Raw genomic sequence first — 22,230 nt, 5'->3', positions numbered from 1 at the left:
AGTCACACTTGCCACACTTGCCACATCCATAACCTGGCTCTCTCTCGAGGAGGAAAACAGACATAAAAGAGCCATTCTCATCTGCTCACCGGTCACTAGCCGACAGCACAGCACACAGGCTGGCAGCTGGAGAAAAGGCTCAGGCGGCGTGTCTTGTCCAAGCCCGATCCCACGGTGGCTATTCAGCCCCGAATCCATCAGGCACTGAAGTAGGTAGTTGGAAGGGAAGTAAAAAAAACACAGCCCGCCTCCTATTCTTCTCCTTCAGATTCTTTTCGTTACAGTTATGGACCCCGGTCATGGCGAGGAGACGAGATAGCCTCGTCACAATGCACAGGGTTTCATGAGTGGGCGTGCAGCGGAGAGATGCTTCCTATTGTTGTCTGTTGGAGTATTGTTTAACCACAAAGCTCACAACGCGTCGCAAGCTTGTAGAGTGGCTATTTTCGGTGAAGAGATTTGGTGTACAGAGAAAAGGGAGGGAACCAAGTATAGACCTTTGGGGGACCTCAGTCAACAAAATATATAGTGTTTAAGGGGTTAATTGAAGAGGAATTCAGGATGTAGAGTTAGAGTTGTCTTTTTAAGCCTCTTTGTTCTTTGTTTTGTCTCAATCTCTACTCTATGATGAAACTGTAGGCTTGTCCTGTGCTGGAGAGAGAGTCAGCGGCACAACTTGGCCGTGACACTTTGGCCTTGTTTGATTGGCTGTACTAATGGGGGACAAATGGAATCGGTGCCACCATCAGGCGGAGTGGCATAATGCCAATCGACTAATGCATCCCCCCCTCCCCAAAATGAGTTGTGTGTCCCTCCGATTTCTGGAAGATCCAGGCAGTAAATGAGGGGTTCCTGATAAGGGTGGTCTGGAAGGGTGCCTGATCGGGCATCTGAGCAAACAGGAAAGATTGGATGGAGATGTAGCAGAAGAAGGCAAGGGGAGGGAGGGAATGACGGAGAAAGAGAGTGAAAGAGTGGGCAGGTGCACTCTAACAGCTCTCTGAACAAACCAGTTGAACAGAGTGAGTGGGTTAGCTCCCAGCCACAACAATGTGTTTCTGTGAGTACTGGAGGCATATCTACTGGTGTGGGAGGTTGGAACTACGGCGTGGAAACAACGTCTCAGCCGAGGCCTCTCGGCTGAGACGCATCTGTGTGGCCGGGAACGCATCTGTGTCATTTTTAGATTTCTTTGGCTATTCAAAAATAGCAGATATACAAGCTCATAGCGCGGCACCGAGTGCCGCGTTATGAGCGTGTAGATCTGCTATTTTTTTTTTATTGTGAAAATTCGTGGCAAAATCTTGGATTATATATTTTTTAAAGCGAACATTTGTAAAATATTTAGTTCCAGGAACCCCCAGAAGCAAAGATTTGAGTTACAAATGTCTGCAAAAAAATGATTTTAAAAACAATATTTGCACACAAAAATAGCCCAAGGAAATCTAAAAAATACACACAGATGCGTTCCCGGTCTTAAAGAGTTAAATCCTCAGAAAGATCATCTCTGTGCCATAAATGTACGTATCAAAAAAGAATCTCCAAAAATGTTCCTAAAGGTGCTTTACAGTTCCATATCCTATGAATTATGCATATGTTTGATCCTCCAGAATTTGGGTAAATCCAACTAGTAGCCAGCGAGATACAACGCATGACAGGACCCACGGTGGTGTTACGGGACAGCATTTGTTTCATATCCCTCAACAAAGCTTGTAGATCTGCTATTTTTTACAAATTACAAATTATTTCTTTGTGTGTGTGTGTATAGTTTCAATGTACAGGTTATTATTTTTGATAGTAATTGTCTAGACTGATGCTCGGTTCTTGGGTTACTTGTGATTCTACTGAGGCACTACACTGTCTCTCTGCATTTGATGTATGTGTTTCAGTCGCTCTGGTTAAGAACGTCTGCTAAATGCCTAAATTGTGAATTCGGCAACTTTTCACCCATAATGATAACATGCCCAAAAAATAGGGACACCAGGTTGAAAGTGGTTAATTGAGAGGAGCCTGGCCACTGGCAGCCAGCTGAAGATCGGGTCGCCGGCAATATTAGAGTTATTGCTCCCCACCGTCTGCCAATAATGTTTAATCCTCATCGCTTAAAACGTGCGCCCCCATCACGTCATGCCACTCTACAGCAAGGCAAACGCACAGATGCAGCCCACTGCCCTCGTTTAGCCGTTCAGCCCTGATTGGTTTAGTTTTTTTATTCCTTCCGGGAACGGAAATTAAATAAGCCCACTCTCTGCATCTCGACCACCCGCCACCCCTTTCCCCCGTCAAATGAATGAGATTATGGTAATGAAGTATTTGGGAGAAAAAGGGTGGAGTGTGGACGGATCCATGTCCTAGACGCTCTGAGACCCAATAAAGCCGCCGTCACAGCAGATGGAGCCGAGGCCCGCTGGGCACGCGGGGCTCATGAAACTCACCACTCACTGCTCTCACTTTACGGGTTCCATGTTGATGTCAGAAAGTAAAAACTGGTTTATAAGTGCTGTCTAGTGACCGATGGTACAGGCTGAAATAGTAAGAGGTTTGTTTACAGGCGGGAATGAATACAGACAGACTAGGGCTGGGCTATAGATCCATATTATATCAATATTGTGATATGAGTTTAGATCAGTGGTTCTCAAGCCTTGTCAAGGACCCCCAAATTGGTGCCAAAGACCCCCAGACGAGAAGTGTAAAAAAAATAATATATTAAAACATTTTCAAACACTTTAAAGATTTTTCTGAAATGTTCAAAAATAGCAGATGTACAAGCTCGCAACGTGAGCTTGTATATCTGCTATCTTTGAATAGCCAACGTTGTGAGCTATTTTCTTTTTCATTTCTTTTTTCACTAAAAATAAAATGTATATTATCGTCACAATATCAATATTGAGGTATTTTGTTAAATATTGGGATATTTGATTTTGTCCATATTGCCCAGCCCTAATAAAGACCATTATTTAAATAATCCCTTGAAAAAAAGATCACTTTGGGTTTTGGCTTTTCTTTGCAACTGGTCTTCAGACAGGATGGTCACAAGTGCTCTTTGTAGTTCTTCCTTTAAAAGGGAGAATAGTTGGGTATTGTCTGGAAATGAAAGCACTCTTTCACATAAATTGTGTGTGTAAACTCTCGTAGAGACTTGGTGTCCACTAGAGTCACACACCAGTGTGGACAGGAAATGAGAATCAGGCAGTTTTTGACTGTAAATGACCTATACTGTTGTTCTCATTGCTGAAAAGTTGGTAAAATCGCAAAGCGCTTTTTCTCAAAACTATATATAACATTCTAATAATGTAATAATAACATTCTTTGCCATGAATGTTCTCATTTCTCTGTGATGCCCTGCAGGGTGAGGGTGTTTGACCTACGCACCGGCACCTCTGTGGCGTCCCTGTATGCCCACCACCTGGGCGTGACGTCAGTGCGAGCGGATGATTGGAAGATTGTGAGCGGCGGGGGCGAGGGATTGGTCTGCGTGTGGGAGATGAGGATGGGAGCCAAGCTGTGGGAGATGCACAACAGGTGGGGGGGCATGTCTTTGAGCCAGTGAGAGCACATGTGTGCTGGTAATCAATACGGTTTTGTGGCTGTCGGGCAGAACCTTGTACTCCCTATATCATCTTTGTTTTCCCCCCATAAATGAATGCCCTATTTTATACTTTATTATCATATGACAGTGTGTTAAGTCTGTCTGGGTTTTATAAGTAGAGCTTGTGGCTAAATAATAATTTCATTGTATCCATTGAAACACAGGTTCATTTTGCCATTTGCTGTAAAGTAATGTTTTGGACATAAACCAACGGCGACAATTTAGTTGTCTGTACCAGACGACCAGAATACTAAACTTTTAGAGTAACATCCCCTGTGTCATTCTGCAAACAAAGGTGCCCATTAGCTTTTTCTCCCTTTGATTGCATTAAAGCATCCTTTTGCCTTGTATGCAGGCATCCTGTCAGACACGTGCGTTTCAACAGCAGCACCCTGATAACAGCCAACATCCCAGATGAGAAGTCACCCCGGGGGGCATGCATCAGCGACGATGACCTTACAGCCCACCGAAGGTCTCTGATCCTACACCCTACTCTCTATTTTTTTAAACTTTTTTTTAGGGTTGTCCGATATTGGCTTTTTTACCGATAACCGATATACCGATATTGTCCAACTCTTAATTACCGATACCGATATCAACCGATACCGATATATGCGGGGATTATTGTGATTAGGGTAAGCTCAAATTTCATATCACACACATATGGGCTTAAATTAGTGCCAATAATATTTTGTACTTGTAAAAATAATTTGTATTTGTAAACACATTTTGCATTTGTAAAAAAAATATTTGTACTCGTAAAAATAATATGTACTCGTAAAAATATTTTTTGCATTCGTAAAAAAAATATTTGTACTCGTAAAAATAATATGTACTCGTAAATAAAATATTTGTCTTCGTAAATAGAATATTTGTATTCGTAAATAAAATATTTGTATTCGTAAATAAAATATTTGTCTTCGTAAAACAAAGTTTTGTATTCGTAAGATAAAAATGTGTGTTGTAATTGTAGAATTACATTTACAATGAACATTGTGACCAGAAAAAAACAACAGCTTGCTCGCTCGAAGATCTGTTCTACGGATTGCAAAACTTTATTTTTGGCACTCTGCACTTCCGGGTCTGAGCCAATCACGTGAGGCCTTTTCCACTACCCAATCATAAAGCTCCATAGGTCTCCATGGCAACATGGCAAACGGGGTTGCCATGTTGCAACCCCAAGAGTTTTAACTGCAACATAATTCCATTGCTCAGGAAATAAACAACGGATTACAATAATATAACATTCCCTATAATCAGTAACATGTAGGTGATACCTATGTCTATCAAATATGGTTTTATTGAAAGGCAATCAAGGGCTAGATCGAGTTTAGAAAGCAAACAGGTCATGTCTGGGGGCCTCAGTGCGGCTGCAGAGTTTGATTGAGTGTGAGACTAGGACCCACATGCCATATGTCAAAATGAGCGGCTTCATCGGGAATCGTGCGCGTGTATTTTGCTAAGAGATTGGTTACATGGTTTAATTGATATTAATTTATTAGTGCATTAAATTTCCCCATCCACTTTAATGGGAAAATTAAAAAACTCGATTTCAAGTATTTTTTTTACAGGAACTGTAAGGGCTAGAGTTACAAGACTTGGAGGGGAGGTTCATAATTTATTCCGAAATTATCAAAAAAAGAAATACACCAGTCGGCCCCATGGTGGCGCTATAAAAGCCCCCTTTACGTTTTGGCCTATAACTCTTGAACCGTAGGTCGTAATATTTTATAAATTTTTTTTTCCCCTAGATTCCTTGGGTCATGACGCAACTCCCCATATAGGCCACGCCCATTTGCGCTAGGATACATTTTCCGCCATTTTGAATTTTCTTCAAAACACACTTTTAGCTCCTCCTCCCACATATTTGGTCCACATTTCACAAAAATCGGTACACATGATCTCTGGACCCATGCGATAAACATCTCCAAACCGAATTTTGATAGTCCATACGGTTCTTCCATAAATGGCTTCCAAAATTTGTGGGAGGGGCCTGTTTTACAAAAAAGCGCCCACCCCCCTCCTCCTCCAGCATTATAGGCTTGACAGCACTGCTACTGACCTATAGGGTGTACCAACGTCGCGTCACCAAAAGTTCGCCACGCCCACCTTTTCGATGCTACAGCCCTTGAGGGGTCAGACTGTACATAGAGACACGCTTAAGACTAGAGAGTGACGGTGGTTTGTGTTTGTAAACATTAACTTCTTTGCCGACTACATAGTGATCATTGCACACTGCACATGTGTGGCTGGTCTATGAGAAAGCTGTCGCAGCTCTCCTCTTCAAGATTGAATACAGTTTGAGGCTAACAATGTAGGCTATTCAAGAGACGTAGTATGGCTTGGATCTCAGCTGTACCACACAAAGATTTAACGTTCAAGAACCTACCCAAATACAGCCGTGTTTGTTCACGTCATTTTCTCAAAGGTAAATTTTTACCAAAAACATGAAACTGCTATTTTGTTTCTGCTAACTAAAAGTAACTAGGTAATGCAACTATAGGGTGGTCCAGAGTGTTAAGTGACTTTTTTTCCCCTCTCTAACGATTTGACACACGGGCTGCTCTGCTCATAGACCGAACATTCCACTACCGTGCGAGGTCTCCAACTTTAATAAAAACTAGACGCGTAGCAATTCTGGGAAATTGCAAAGTGTGGTTGCGCCGACGCCGGTCGCGGGTCTCGGCCGCCGGGACTCGAGGGATACGCCGGGAGGAATACCGTCACAGGCCGCGCGACGTGCCATTCGAATCGGGTGCTGGTCGGATCCTGCCTTCGTGATGCGTGCTGTTTTGATTTTAAGAAATAGGCCCCTCCCACTAAATAAATAGGCCCCTCCCACAAATGTAACGGGCCAATCATATTGTTACGTCACTCCTGATATCGCTTTTATTACATTTTGAAAGGATTGTTCCCCCCAAATATCATGTTTTTGCATCAAACGGTTACGTTTTGTGCATTTGTGAGGCCCCCTATGGGTCAAAGTGGAAATGCTTTTGGGGATTCGTTGAGTAAAGCACCCTCGACATGTGATTTAAATTTGGGATTGACCGGACGTTTCGTAAAACAGGCCCCTCCCACTAACTTTGGAAGCCATTTACGGACGAACAGTAAGGATTATCAAAATGCTGTTTGGATATGTTTATCGCATTGGGCCCAGAGATCATGTGTACCGATTTTTGTGAAATTTGGACAAAATATGTGGGAGGAGGAGCTAAAAGTGTGTTTTGAAGACAATTCAAAATGGCGAAAAATTATCCTGACGCAAATGGGCGTGGCCTATATGGGGAGTTAGATTTTTATTTTACGACCTACGGTTCAAAAGTTATAGGCCAAAACGTAAAGGGGGCTTTTATAGCGCCACCATGAGGCCGACTGGTGTATTTCTTTTTTTGATAATTTCGGATTAAATTATGAACCTCCCCTCCAAGTCTTGTAACTCTAGCCCTTACAGTTTTTGAAAAAAAAATACTTGAAATCGAGTTTTTTAATTTTCCCATCAAAGTGGATGGGGAAATTTAATGCACTAATAAATTAATATCAATTAAACTATGTAACCAATCTCTTAGCAAAATACATGCGCACGATTCCCGATGAAGCCGCTCATTTTGACATATGGCATGTGGGTCCTAGTCTCACACTCAATCAAACTCTGCAGCCGCACTGAGGCCCCCAGACATGACCTGTTTGCTTTCTAAACTCGATCTAGCCTTTGATTGCCTTTCAATAAAACCATATTTGATAGACATAGGTATCACCTACATGTTACTGATTAAAGGGAATGTTATATTATTGTAATCCGTTGTTTATTTCCTGAGCAATGGAATTATGTTGCAGTTAAAACTCTTGGGGTTGCAACATGGCAACCCCGTTTGCCATGTTGCCATGGAGACCTATGGAGCTTTATGATTGGGTAGTGGAAAAGGCCTCACGTGATTGGCTCAGACCCGGAAGTGCAGAGTGCCAAAAATAAAGTTTTGCAATCCGTAGAACAGATCTTCGAGCGAGCAAGCTGTTGTTTTTTTTCTGGTCACAATGTTCATTGTAAATGTAATTCTACAATTACAACACACATTTTTATCTTACGAATACAAAACTTTGTTTTACGAAGACAAATATTTTATTTACGAATACAAATATCTTATTTACGAATACAAATATTTTATTTACGAAGACAAATATTTTATTTACAAGTACATATTATTTTTACGAGTACAAATATTTTTTTTACAAATGCAAAAAATATTTTTACGAGTACATATTATTTTTACGAGTACAAATATTTTTTTTACAAATGCAAAATGTGTTTACAAATACAAATTATTTTTACAAGTACAAAATATTATTGGCACTAATTTAAGCCCATACACACACCATATACAGTAAGAACTCCTGTAACTTATTTATAAAGCAAAAAAAACCGATACCGATATTTTCCCGATATCAATTTTTATGCTAATATCGGCCGATAATATCGGACATCCCTACTTTTTTTCAATTTATTTTAGATTGTACAGGAAAGAGAGGATAGAGAGTTAGGGGATATTACATGTACACTGGAACTCAGGACCCTGCATTGTGATTGGGCAAGAGGCATTTGGAGCCGTGCCAATAATCACAATACACCAACGGGTAAATCACTGGTAAAAGTATAGCTCTGTGATACGTTGTGGACCAGTCCAACTGGCGGTTGCTCACAGCAACGGTAAACAATGGGGAATTAACCCTTTCAGAATGTAAAGGGCTAAAAGCAATGCATTTTAGCTAAATTGAACACCATTAACCAAAAAAAGATGAAACAACTTTGCTTTATCATGGTTATTGTCATGGCCGTGAAGGGTGACGGCACTCTGCTTCACGTCTTGCCTATGCCACAGCACAGCTGTGACAATAACTTAATTAAGCTCACTCACTCCCTCTTGTAACCTGTATGCCCAACAACTGGTACAGGTGTCCCAGACACTATTTATTTTAAAACAAAATTAACTTATACTCACTATGAAGTTTTTTGCTGTACACATCAAGTTTATATTACATTGTCTTTATAACTACTCTGACTGCGCTTTTACATTTCAGACACAGGGGCGTCATCTGTTACTATGACTTCTCAGAGGAGGCCACGTCACAGGATCACATCCTGCCTATCTGCAGATCCAACTACGCCGAGTCCCACGGCTACAACTACAATATCGGCCTGGCGGTGCCTTACGACATACTGTCTGGTGCTCAGCCATCCCACTGACAAACCTCTTTACTGGGCTCAAAGTTGGAAAATTGGGTATACGGACAATAATATAGCCGTTTGAGAATACCGGCCTCCATTGGTTTGATTCTCCAAACTACATCTTTCCTTCACTTTATTTAATCTCCTAGTTTTAAGTAAAGTTTTTGAAATGATGGATAAATTATTATTTTTGTAAATAGTAACATTAGATAATTGTTGTTTCAAGCTAATGGTCCACACTTTGACATGTTGATCGACATTGTAGGGAAGAACATTTATTGTTAAAGGATATTATATGTTCATTTACCTGGAAGTTGAATCGAAACATGAATTTAATAAGATCTGCTTTGTGTGCCTACTTGACTTAATGTGGTCCTTTACTGTTACAGACAGTATCACCAACAACAAAATACCACCACCAACAACAACAAAACACCTCTGCTCGATTCCATGCATGTGTTAATAATCAGTTTATTTTATCCATTCATATAAATTATTGCAAGGTCATACATTACAATTCTTTGGCAAAAACACACAATCAAGTTATTTAAGTAAGGTTATTTGAACACAATTAGTAGTAGTAGTTCTAGATCCCTGGATCTTGTTGGTTGAGCAGCAATGTTTACATGAAGTCTCAGTGCAGTATATGAATTCGACCTGGAACTATCTTGAGCCCTGAGGGAATGCTATGTGCCTGTTCTCTCATGCTCTGGATGTTGACCATAACTGATGACCCATGAATGCCGGACGTAGAGCATGGCTGACATAACCTTTTATGTATATACAGAACCCAAAAGATAACATCACTATTCACTACATTGCCCTGGGAATGCCTTGATTTTCTTGGCCTAATTCCCAAGGATATAGTTAAGTATTTGAAATGCTCAATAGTAAAAAAAAAAGTTTTTAAAAAATCAATAAGAAGGCATTACTGATAATGGCTTTGGCTGAAACCTCAACATTCAAGTGAAAATTGCATGTTGGGCTCTGACTGTTCACAGACTTCATCGTTACCTCGAGCACCGTCCAGAACTATTATGCTGGTTAATTGGCATACATTCTTCATATTTAAAAGTAAATTCAACATGTACTATAGGAATTGTGCCATGGTATGAAAATATTAGTGCATATACAAATTTGTATTGGGTTTAATCTCAGAGGATGGCTGGAGAGGTTCTGCTAAAAACAGCAGTTACATAATATATTTGTTTAGAAAGCACAAATGATTATTTCCCTTTCCCACAACGCATCGTTGATGTGTTCACATCCAGGAATCGGATATGCATCCTTGATTCCATCTCGAGGCCTTTTAAAATCTGTGCGAAGACATTAGAGGATTATTAGGTAGCTATGATATATCCATATATAAACCTACAATATAGGAAGTTAATCTGTGTATTTTGTGGGGCTAGAATCGCACCAACCTGTTCAAAATGCTCAAAAGTAATTCCTTCATAGAAATCATCAGGTCCCTGAAATGATCATGAAAAAAGCAACTTAGCCCAATTTGTACAGTGCTGCTACTTTGTATGTTACAAATGTTTTTAGCCATTTTTAGTTGGTTGAAACAGGACATCGTAGACAAAGAGAAGTTACATGCAATGCAGGAATCGAATGCAGGATGTATTAACGTTTTCAGCTGCTTGAGCTACTAGTGTAGCCCATGACATAATTAACTAAATGCATATTATGCCGCTGCACTTACCATGTGTGGCATATTTATGCTTGCCACTTCCAGCATGGCAGCATCTGCAACGGCCTTGGCAGCCTCCTGACCAATGTCGGTATTTGACATAAGTTCCTCAACTACCTACGGAGGTCAACAACAGAACATAATTCATAAAATGGATATCTATAATGTTCTCCATCCTGTGTAACTGTTCTTTTAGACACAGTATCTGATGCGTTGATGCCGTCCATGGTTTACTTACCTTTCTATACTCGTCCAAAGTGATGGTGCCATCATTGTCTGTGTCATGCATGTTGAACAGGACTAGGAAAAGAGAATACAACATAGTCAAAATAAACTAGGGTATACAGTATGGAAACATTTCTGTGGACTTCATAAAGGGTTGCATTTGACACAGGATGTCACTAATAGACCGTTCGACATCACCAGGACAAAGGAGGAAGCTGTGATTAGAGGAAGTTTCCTTACTGGTCTTATCTATAAGACTAATGAATGTAATGTACTCAAACAAGGTAATAGATAGCCCTTAAAATGTCAATGGTCTCGTGTACGCTGACATTTCAGTGATATATGCTATTCATTGACTCATACTTAAAGTTTAGCTTGACTAGTACGGCTGGCAAATAAAAGGAGGTTGCCATGCAGTTCACTTCCTCTGGCTACAGTACAAAAACATTTTGACTGTGCTGGCACTGTGCCTTGTGAACAATGAGGTAAGGAAAGCATTTCAAATTGACTTGCTAAAGGCTGGATCTGTGTGAAAAAATGGATAACTGTCTGTGTGTCGATAACCTTTGGTTTGGTTTGGTGACTTAACACAGTAAAAAATCCATTTGTATATCCATTTGTAAATCTGATTGTGTACAAATGTAGCCATTTCTTTTGTACACTCTCAAGAGTTAAATTAACACTCCGAATTGTACAGTATATGCAATCTGCGAATCCATCGGCCAAAAAAAAAAGGCGGAAAAAATATTTTGTCGCAGAGCTCTGAATCTGTCTTGAGAGATTACAGAATAAGGAATGTAGAAACTTAAATCCAGTAAATCTAGACAGTCCTGCTGTGAAGCCAAGAACACCTGCTCCTGGTATTTAAATGGATGAACAACAAGGTAGCTGTGATAACAACACTCCTGCTGAAACACTGCGCTGCAGGGCCCTCAGAAACATCAAACCGGGCTTATTTATTATCACAGTAGTTGGCATTAACAGCGAGTCTGTTAATGCCACAGTCCTAGCCAGATTCCCTGAACAGCTGTGACTCTTTCCATTGGGACTCATAGCTGATGTGTGGTGATTATCACTACTTTAAATAAATCACATGATTAAAGGCAAGATACATACGTATTCACTTCTGCCAAGAGTATTTACTTCACTAATTTAAATGGAGTTTAGCGTAAATTCAGTCAGGAAGACTGCCAAAACCTCTTTAGATACAATCAGTTTAAACTTTGCAGATGACTCTAACCCATTGGTACTTCTGAATGGACATTATTTCAATTACCAGTAACCGCCAATTAGTTCAGTTTAAGAATTAACACCTTCTGCCACACCTCTATGCGAGCCAATGACAAATGATGTCTACCTTCCCCCTCTCTCCACCGGTGTTAAGGATCTATTCTAAATGGTGACTCAGCAACCTCAAGACGAAAAGCCTGAGGGGTGTTCTTACAGTATGTTAATCATGTAGTACAAGTCTTGTATGCCTTGTACACCATGATGAGAAACCATTTCACCAAGAGCCAAAACTTTAACTTTTTAAAGAATACATTTAAATGTATTTAATTTAACGTTTCTTTGTTTTCTGTGAAATTGTAAAAAAAACATTTGTTGTAGTAGCAGTAGTAGTAATACTCTGAGTAATACTAGTAAGAGTTGTGTGTCGTGTCTCACAATAATAATAAAAGTGGTAGTTGTACTAATCGTAGCATTAGTGGTGGCAGTGATAATAGTAATAGAAGAGTAATGGTACACAGTCATTTAAGCAATAGTTGTGTCTGCTGTGTACTAGTAGTAGTAATAATAGAGTGTGTGTGTGTGTGTGTGTGTGTGTGTGTGTGTGTGTGTGTGTGTGTGTGTGTGTGTGTGTGTGTGTGTGTGTGTGTGTGTGTGTGTGTGTGTGTGTGTGTGTGTGTGTATGTGGTGCGTGCGTGCGTGCGTGCGTGCGTGCGTGCGTGCGAGAGAGAGAGAGAGAGAGAGAGAGAGATCCTCACAGCGTAGCTTCTCCTTCCTCATTTTCTCCTTGTCTTCCTCTGTCATCTTGAGTCCTGGGGGTCTGAAGTGGGACATGACCATGAGGAACTGCTCGAAGCCAATCTCCTGGATGGAGCCCACCTCTTCCTCACCCTGGTTCCTGGGTCAGGGACACGAGAGCACAATGTTCTAGTAGTCCAACTAGCACAATGGTTCTTTATTCAATAGACATGTGACATGGCGTCTTCTGTGATAAGTGAGAATTTCTTGAGCAAACTGTCTTTTAAGAATTACAAAGGTTCTTTTAGATGAAGTTTCTTGTGTGTCTTTTCGACTACAAGAACTAAGCGAACCATGCCGTGCTGTGACACATATTTCATAGGTTCTGGATTTGTTTCCATGCAGTCCAGCTCAGGTTATCAGAACCTAATTTGGACCCTGCTCAGGAGGTAGTGCTAACTACTAACCCTGCACTCAGAACTTATACTTTATTTTTTCTTTCAAAAATAGCACATCTACAAGAACCCCCTTCAGGCATGGTTTTGGTTATAATGGAAACGTAAACCAAAAAAACGAGCACAGAACTTTATAGGTTCTAAGTTTCAGGTTATGGAAGATTCTGGGTTACTTTTCATAGTCGAAAAGAGTATTGTCTGTGAAATCAGTCATCTATGATCATGATCATCATAGATACTGTATATTATACAGTATCTATGATGATCATGTTGGGAAAAGTTTCAGCCCGATCGGACCCCCATTGACTTCCATTCTAAAATTAAAGTTCAATATTTCAAAAATAATGTATGGAGTTTCTTCCTTAGCCTACTGGCTGCATGCACAAGAATCTAGCGCTGATCAGTCCAGCCGTTTGAAAGATTAGCTCAGGACAAACAGACAGACAGACAAAATATAAGTAAGCTAAGTAATTTGACCATACATACCCACCTTTTGTCAAAGAAGGCTTTAATAATTTGGTCTCTGAGTGGATTATTGGCCAGCGCAGATATGTTCTCCAAGTTTTCCCTGCTGCAGTGCGACAAGAGAAACATTGTTTGAAGGAAGAGACTGAAGCTTAACCTATACTCCATCGCACCTATACTATACATACTCGCGTGCATGCGTGTGAGAGCTTCTATAATAAATCTGCAAAACCCACATCACATCTCTGGTCCGGTCAATTATAGGTGACAGCTGTATTTCAGTTTTAGTGCGGACAGTGCTAGACACATTTTTCTCATCACATTCAGCAATGTGTTTCTTCTTCCTGTGCTACAACTTACCTATGTTGTTTATCGTATGGTTTATGCTAATATTGGAATGGCGTGTTGACATAAGGTCAGTACAGGGTACTGTAAGCTGTCAGGAAAGTAGACACTGCTCTATCTTTGAACAGTGTCCTTCCCTGCTTCTTTTTAGAGAGAAGGAATGTGCAATCTGTCACTGCCCAATGCCCATGGTACGGTGCCAGTGATGACTGGTGGGTTGCGTGTGTGTGTGTGTGTGTGTGTGTGTGTGTGTGTGTGTGTGTGAGCTTCTATAATAAATCTGCAAAAGCCACAACCACAAATATCTCTGGTCCAGTCAATTATAGGTGACAGCTGTATTTCAGTTTTAGTGCGGACAGTGCTAGACACATTTTTCTCATCACATTCAGGAGTGCGTTTCTTCTCCCTGTGCTACAGTGTCCTGGGTGGTCCAGTGCATCAAACCTTATTGTCTCTGTGTTGTCGCTCAGTTGCTTGAATCTCTTGTGAAGGTTGTTAATCTGCTCCAATGAAACTGAAAGACAACATCAACATGAGAATACTAGTGAGACAGAAGCATCGTATGACAGCACTCACATTCCTGTCATTGTTAAATGGGTTTGTTCCGCCTGATTTTATACTTGGTTGCACCCCAGTGTCTCGCACCAAAATTAGCAGATCTACAAGCTCGCAGCATGGTGCGCTCACTGTGCTGTGACGCATTGTGAGCTTAGAGATCCGCTATTTTATGTGCAACACATGATGTGCAACCAAGTATAAATAAGGCTTGTTAGAAACGGCATGAGGGATATTTAGCAGTATGCTCAAACTGGTATAACTACTTTGCTTGACATACAATATACAGCTATAGAATGAGCTTACACAAGAATCTGTTAAGATTGGATGGATGAGTGGATCACTGAGTGGTATGACAATACTATCAGATTAATGGCAGAACAAATATACTCTGCTGTGATTGTGTTTGCTTGCCAATTGAAGGTTTTCCTTTAATCATTAACTCAAAGGTAGACCAGTGGCCATATAAAGGATTAGCCATATTATCTAGATGTAGTGGCATGTCTGTCTAATTTGACAAGGGTCAAGGTTTCTTTATTAGTACCCAAGGGCCATGGTAAGCTGTCACTACGCCTTTCTTTGTCCTTAATTCAATGTAGGTTGCAGGTGCGGTAGTGGAACCAATGTAGGTTGCAGGTGCGGTAGTGGAAAAAGACTTGTACACCACAAAAAGTTTAAGGATGACTCCTTAGACAGAGACTAGAAAAGAAACTTTTTTCCTATATTTTACATACTCACAAAAGTGCTCAAGAGCTCAAGTGCAAAGTGCAAGGACAAATGTTTCGGTCATAAGACCATTGTTAGTAAATGGGTTGCACAGAGAGGAGATTCACTGATTAAAAACAAGACATCACAACAATGCTGATTCAAAAGACATCAAAACAAATACTTAAAGAATGATGATCAAAAACAGTATATGAACTCCAAAGAAGGTCATGACAAAGTCCTTTTACACACAGGCACATACGCAAACACACACACACACACACACACACACACACACACAAAAGCTTAGGCAAAGTGCATCATCTAATCTTGTTCTATTTTGTTTAGTAGTGTGTATTGGCTGCAGGTAAGCATTTCTGTATTGTTCTCCACCTTGTGCAAACCGGTGGCTGAAATTCAATATAAGGGATAAGAACAGTCTTGAATGCTATAGTTTGCCTTACAGCTGTGACGAGTAAAGTGATAGGTGAGTTGAGCCTCACCTATAAAAGCTCACTAAGCAAGACGGGTTTGGCATTTTGAATAGTTTGGGTAAACACTAGAGTTTAGACTGAGCCTCTGTTCCCTCAGTGTTTGGGCTACTGAATTGATGTTTGCTGTTGCAACAATAGCTGAGTGTGTGAGGCGAAGAAGAACTGGCCACAAGCTCATTCAGAGACAGGTTTATGGGTTTGTGTGCAATTGTAACACTTACTAGGATTAAACATGAGGCTTACAGTTTTGACAAGGGAAAATGATTGTGGTGTTTCAGTAAACACTCTTAGGAGATTTGTGTGGACAACATTTGAATTAGCCTAATCCCCTAACATAATAATAAAAGAAATGGTCACTGAAAATGGAACACAATGGAGCAACTACTATATTGGTGGTACAAACAACTTTGTTAAAGCTGCAATCCAAAACTTTTATTGCAATGAATAAAAAGTTATGGATTGCTGCTTTAAATTGCTTAACCAAACAGAGTTAAGAATATAAATCCATGGCTAGGCTACATATTGCCACAGTGCTGTGCTGTCAGGTATAGGCTTGTTTGTGGAATGAAAGATTTCCCCACAGAAGATCAACTCATTTGTACAGTAGAGAGACACTCCACCAAGGAGAAATAGGTCAAAGTCGCACCCAACAATGAGCTATAAACAAGTTGTAAGTTGTTTGATGTCCCAAGGTTGACCCTGCCAGGCAGCAATTTATAGTAGTACTAGGCTACTGCTCAAACTTTGTCAACAAAGCAACAACATAAAAATTTCATGTCACTCTGCCAACTTAAATTACTTGTGCTGTTTTCTGTTTCATTTCTTTACAAACTTCTTAACCGGTCTAGGAGGGAACAGGGAAGAATGTTTTATGACAGCTGATAAGGTCAAAAGCTTGCAGTGGTAGGAGAAGTACTTTGATAGTATAAGTAGAAATACCACAATACAAAAATACTCTGTTACAAGTAAAAGGCATGTGTTCAAAATGTTACTTGAGTAAAATTACAGTATTGGCATCAAAATATAATTAAAGTACCTAAAGTAAAAGTCCTAAAATGTTTGAAAATAGCAGATCTACAAGCTCTGTGTTCTTGTAGATCGGCTATTTTCAAATAGCCTATGTATAAAATAGGGCTAAAGTGGTTAACGTATATCTTATGATATAATAATTCATATCTGCAAAGTAACTGGTTACTAAAGTGTTCAAATAATTATAGTGGAGTTAAATATATGTACAATATTTGCCTCTGAGATGTACTGGAGTAGAGTACTTATACTGACATTTTTAATTACTCCAGTAAAGTAAAAATTCCTCAAATTTGTGTACATAAGCACAGTGCTTGAGTAAATGTACTTTGTTACTGCAGCTGATAAGATCAATAGCTTGTCCCATGAAGAACACATTTACAGAGTAGAGCAAACTAAACCGCAGCAGCTAGTGAATAACCTGACAGATAACACGCCAAACCCACTTTACTAACATAGTCCAATACACGCGTTATGCCGCAGGGCCATTCAAAACAGGTAGGCCTACCAATCGAAATGATATGCAAAACATATTTCACCATGATGGACATCATATCACAGACTTCCATGCCTTTCGGCTTTAATATGCTTTGCCTACAAAGGCACTATGTTAGTATAAATGGATCTATCCGATCCTGGCCAACTTTTCGGTAAGCTGTCAGTCTAAACGCAACGTAGCCAAACTTGAAATAAAGTTTAATTTATGAATGGATAATATGTAAATCAGTTATTACAGTAGCCTATTAGCTACACAGTAGTCTACATGATACATTATACAGATATAGCCTTGGATCAAGACTATCATAGGTGTATTTTATCGTTTTTGACATTTTTACATCTACGATAGTCTTTGGCTGCGCCCCCCAGAGCGTCCTGCACTTTCACCAGTAAAGCCCGTATTTCTCTGGACATGTACAAATGCAAAATATGAGGTTCTTACCGGGTTGCCACAAATGTTAACTCACCCATCGGAGTCTTTGTGCAATGTATTAGTCCGTGTTTTTCAATAAATAAGTGTTTTAATCCCGTTTGTGGCCGAAATCCTCGTTTACATCTTGTGTAAATGGTGTAATACCGGCTTTCGCCTGATGCGCCCAGCCAGGACCACCCATTGAGGAATACAGGGAACTCCGACAAAATCCGACAGACGGGATTAAAACACACATCTATTGAAAAATATGGACTAATATAGTGCAAACAGACTTCGAAGCGCGAGTAAACATTTGGGGCAACCGGGAAAGCACCATATATATTGTTTTGTACATGTACGGAGAAGTACGGGCTTTATTGGTGAAAGCATACATCTGTAATAGTCTTGATCCAAGGCTAGTACAGATACATTGCCAATGCAATCGCCAAGTATACTTACATTTAGTTCTGTCTGCCAAGTCCTGATACTGATGTTGATATTGCGGGTGCGTTTGCGAGCACTGTGAGGCTCCCATCGCTACTGGCCGGTGTGCAGCAGTACAGTGTGTGTGTGTGCGTGTGTTTGAGTGTGTCAGACTGTGTCTGGACTGGAATGACTCTTTAGACGCCCTGCTGTGTGACTCCACCTGACCTGACTGCCTCTCCACAAGGAAGTCAACGCAAACATCTGGCATCCGCGAGGTCCTAAACACCCCAGCTATTAATAATCCAGTGGTTCTCAAACTTTTTAATAGGCTCTATGCACATCAGCCATATTGGAAAGAAATTGGGCCCCTTCCCTACTTCCTTAACCGGTGTTACCAATGATACTAATTAAGGCTCTGTAACATTTAGTGTAGCACAACAATGGTTCTCAAACCTTTTGATTTCAAGGACCCCCATAACTCTCAGAGTTACACACCCGTAAGGGGCCATTTGGAACCCCCTCAAGGAACCATGAGGGTACCTGGACCACACTTTGAGACCCACTGGTGTAGCTGAGTGTTTCCAGTGAGCCAACATGCAACAATATCAGCACCCTGACTCTGTTTGACCAGAAACTGATAAGGGACATAGTCTGGGACTGGAACACACTTTGTTTCTTATTTTTTGGAATCAATTCAATCAATCAATGACACACATCTTACAAGATCAAACAGCTCATACGAGCTAGATATATATATATATATATATATCAGTGTTGTGACAAAATGGGGTTGGCAAGATGACTGCTCAAAATAATTAAGCGATCAAAGTGTTCCCTACATTTCTTTGAGCAGTATATTTAAAACTTTTATTGTATGCATCAGGTTTGTGTTAAAATGTCATTTGTTTTAGTCATGTTGGTTTCATCTCATTTTAAAAGACATTTGAACCATTTTTACAAAATGACAGAATGCAGTTGAAAGTTTAGATTTATTGAATATTCTATCCACTTGAAGTGAATGAAAGTCTATCCAGTTGCCTTGCTCAAATAAAATGTAAATTAACTTTTCACTTGAAGACGGCGTGCCTTCGATTTTTTTCTTGTTGGTCTGCAGTTTATGCCACAGAGGAGATGAAGCAGTACCTCTTGAACTTTGTGTTTAAGTATACCTACCTGTTCCACCAAAGAGCACCTGTCTAGAGAGCCACTTGATCCACGAAGCGCTTCCTCCCTTTGTTAACTCAAGTATTGTAGGCTACTTAAGTACAATTTTGAGGTATTTTTACTATTTTGCAAATTTGAATACTTTTACTCCACTACATCAGAGGCAAATATTGTACTTTTACTCCATTACAATTATTTGAAAACTTTTTTCGTAGATTTTGATTACAAAACATACATTAAAGGGATATTTCACTTTCAAATAAAATAAACATTAAAAAAATATATTTTTTTTTAAATGAAAAAAGTAATGGAAAAATCACAGCCCCCTAGCCAATACTTTTGTACTTTTACTTAAAGTGATTTTTTTCTACATTGTGGTATTGATACTTTTACTTCTGAGTACTTCTTCCACCACTGGTCCTACCCATCAGCAGGATCTAAATTGTCTCAATGAAGTGAAGTGAAGGGAGATCACCTTCAAACGACTGGAGGCAGATGTGCTATATTGTATTAACATACTCTCAGATTCGTTAAAATAACATTTCATTCTAGAACCAAATGGACCGGTGTCATTTGGACACTGACTTAAATTGACACTAAAGATTTTACAGTGTTAAATAATCCTGCAGATTTCAGCTGTGAAGTGTGAACATGGCAAATGCTGTAATTTAAATGGATATTTCATTTTTTAACATGTTTGGTGTCATTTTAACATCTACTCAGGCTTTTGTGAGCACCCCAAATAGTTTTTAAGTTATTTGATTCAGGATTTGAATATTCATTTTATCAGACACGCCCCCTTCCAATACAAACCCATTGTAACTTCAAAATAAATTTGAACCAAATTAGATTAATCTAATATGGTTATTTTTTCACTTGGCTCTGGAGGTAGAGCGGCCGCTTGGGAACCGGAAGGTTCCCTGTTCGATCCCGGGCTCTCCCAGAGTTAGGGTCAAAGTGTCCTTGAGCAAGACCCTGAACCCCTAATTGACCCCGATGAGCAGGTTGGTGCCTTGCACGGTTTCCTCCACCATCGATTGATTGATGGTGGTGTATGAATCATTGTAAAGCGCCTTGGATAAAGTAATTGAAAAAACACGGCCCCCTCACGCATTAGAAGGCCAATATCAGTCACCAGAACTAAGGACGGGTGTTTTCAATTAATCCAACATGGTTAAAATGGAGTTTGAAGTTACAATGGGTTTGTATAGGAAAGGAATGAAAATAAAATATCCAAATACTGAATCGAGCAACTGAAAAATTGTCTGGGGTTCTCACAAAAGCTAGAGTAGACCTTAAAATGACCCCAAACATGTTTGAAAGTGAAATATCCCTTTAACCCCTTCGTCCAATATTAGTATTCAAAGTAGCAAACCGACAGAGAAACAAAATCTTGAAACGTTTTATTTTAAATTTCCTCATTGCTCATTGTCATTCCTGTTTCAAGTCACTGTGATCCTCATTTGGTTCCTCTTTTTACACATAATTAATGAACAGCTCAACACATTGATGAGCTCTTATACTCTACAATTTTTAGCTTTTAAATATACAGAAAAAAATACCACATTCTAGAAATGTGAAAGTCAAAACTTTCATAAGTGCATGAATTATGATGAAAGGAAGTGACGCGTGGATGGTGTTAAAGGGATATTTCACTTTCAAAAAAACTTTTGGTCATTTTATGGTCTACTCAGGCTTTATAGTAGAGGACCTGGCTAAGATATGTATGCACTTAATTTAGGAGAGAATATCTCAACTGTTCTTGGCTAATATGACCCCAAGGAACAACTTAGGAACGTTGACTAATTCTCTATCCGGGACGAAATACCCGAAAATGACCACGCCCTTTTAAAAGTGTTCACACTCTGTGTGCGACCTCCAACATAGCTGTATTTTCTAAACCGTTTGTGCGACAGATTTCCTGAGGTGCTCAAAATGTTCAGAATATCCATGTCTAGAGGGACATAGAAAGACGTAAAATTACTAATTTGATATTTTATGAGAAGACGGCCAAAAATAGCTAAAAAAGCCCACTTATTACATAAAACTATCTATACAACAACTGTCATACGTAAGCATTTGATTAATATACATGTTATCATAAACAATTGAATGTTTGTTAACTTGAAATGCAAAATATGAAGCAAAAGTTGTTACTTTAGTTGACAGAAGTATCGAGGCAGCTTACATAATTGATTTCCAAATGGAAGATATATTGCACAACAGCCAATTATGCACCACCACATTAATAGTGTTTATGTCACATCTCTTTATTTATAGGGTTTTTACAATAATCACCTCCTTTGCATTTGCAGTACATGCTACAAGACATCTCAGCTACCCGACATGGACACCCATTCTTACGTGCACACTTGCCACCTGTGCAGGGATCTGGCAGGTCTTCGGGTTTTGAGGTCTCTATATCAGGGACTAATACACTCGCCCTTCTCACAAACCCGTAAGACTCTGCATTAAGAATACTGGTGGCATCTCTAAATGGGGCTTGGACCCACAGCTGTTGCTGGTAAAATGCCCGCTTGATGTGTTTCTTTGCATTATTTTGAGGTGCAAGGGGTTCTCTCAAAGTCAATCTTGAGGGCACTGCTAGAAAATGTGTCAAAGCGCAAGTCATCAAATGTCTCCAAGTCAGTTCTTTTGAGACATTTGACCAAAAAACATTCTGCCATCCCTATAGAACTTTTTGCTAATTGTGGGCAGTCAAAGTTTTCATTCAAGGTTGAATAGTCTGCTTTGCGGACAGAGTTGAGGGCTGCGGGGTTTGGTCGAAATCTTGCTCGTGGTATCACACCCGGTCAGCGCATGGAGTGCTGGGAGACATTTCGTGAGCTTATCTCCCAGGGCTTTGCATACATCATGCAGTGGCAATACTGACCTTTTCACCCCTGAGTTGCGGATCAGCCAGAGCTCTTGGAGGCCAAGATTTCTCCAGTTCACTGTGAAGTGGTACAACAGGCAAACAAAGACATCT

General features: G+C 39.9%; 2 protein-coding genes across 2 annotated transcripts in view; one reads left to right on the top strand and one right to left on the bottom strand.

Annotated features, from left to right (window-relative positions):
* fbxw8 (F-box and WD repeat domain containing 8) overlaps positions 1 to 9,116 on the top strand; it is a 31,512-nt gene extending 22,396 nt beyond the window's left edge. The window contains exons 9-11 of the mRNA XM_084053924.1: positions 3,349 to 3,522; positions 3,945 to 4,061; positions 8,666 to 9,116. Coding sequence (XP_083910050.1) covers positions 3,349 to 3,522; positions 3,945 to 4,061; positions 8,666 to 8,831 — 457 coding nt within the window. The 3' untranslated portion in view covers positions 8,832 to 9,116. The remainder of the gene's footprint in view (positions 1 to 3,348; positions 3,523 to 3,944; positions 4,062 to 8,665) is intronic.
* A 152-nt stretch (positions 9,117 to 9,268) lies between these two features.
* Positions 9,269 to 18,275, bottom strand: tesca (tescalcin a). The gene is made up of 8 exons (XM_084053925.1): positions 18,111 to 18,275; positions 14,406 to 14,475; positions 13,642 to 13,722; positions 12,717 to 12,856; positions 10,745 to 10,806; positions 10,519 to 10,623; positions 10,238 to 10,285; positions 9,269 to 10,129 (listed from the first exon to the last, which is right to left on the bottom strand). The coding sequence occupies exons 1-8, from the start codon at positions 18,184 to 18,186 to the stop codon at positions 10,040 to 10,042; spliced, it is 672 nt and encodes a 223-aa protein (XP_083910051.1). The 5' UTR covers positions 18,187 to 18,275; the 3' UTR covers positions 9,269 to 10,039.
* Positions 18,276 to 22,230: the final 3,955 nt, after the last annotated feature.

Source organism: Gymnoscopelus microlampas (genome assembly GCF_963454915.1).
Source record: "Gymnoscopelus microlampas genome assembly, chromosome: 4".
Lineage (NCBI taxonomy): Eukaryota > Metazoa > Chordata > Actinopteri > Myctophiformes > Myctophidae > Gymnoscopelus > Gymnoscopelus microlampas.
The sequence above is the reverse complement of the archived record's forward strand: the minus strand, read 5'-3'. Positions and strand labels throughout refer to the sequence as shown.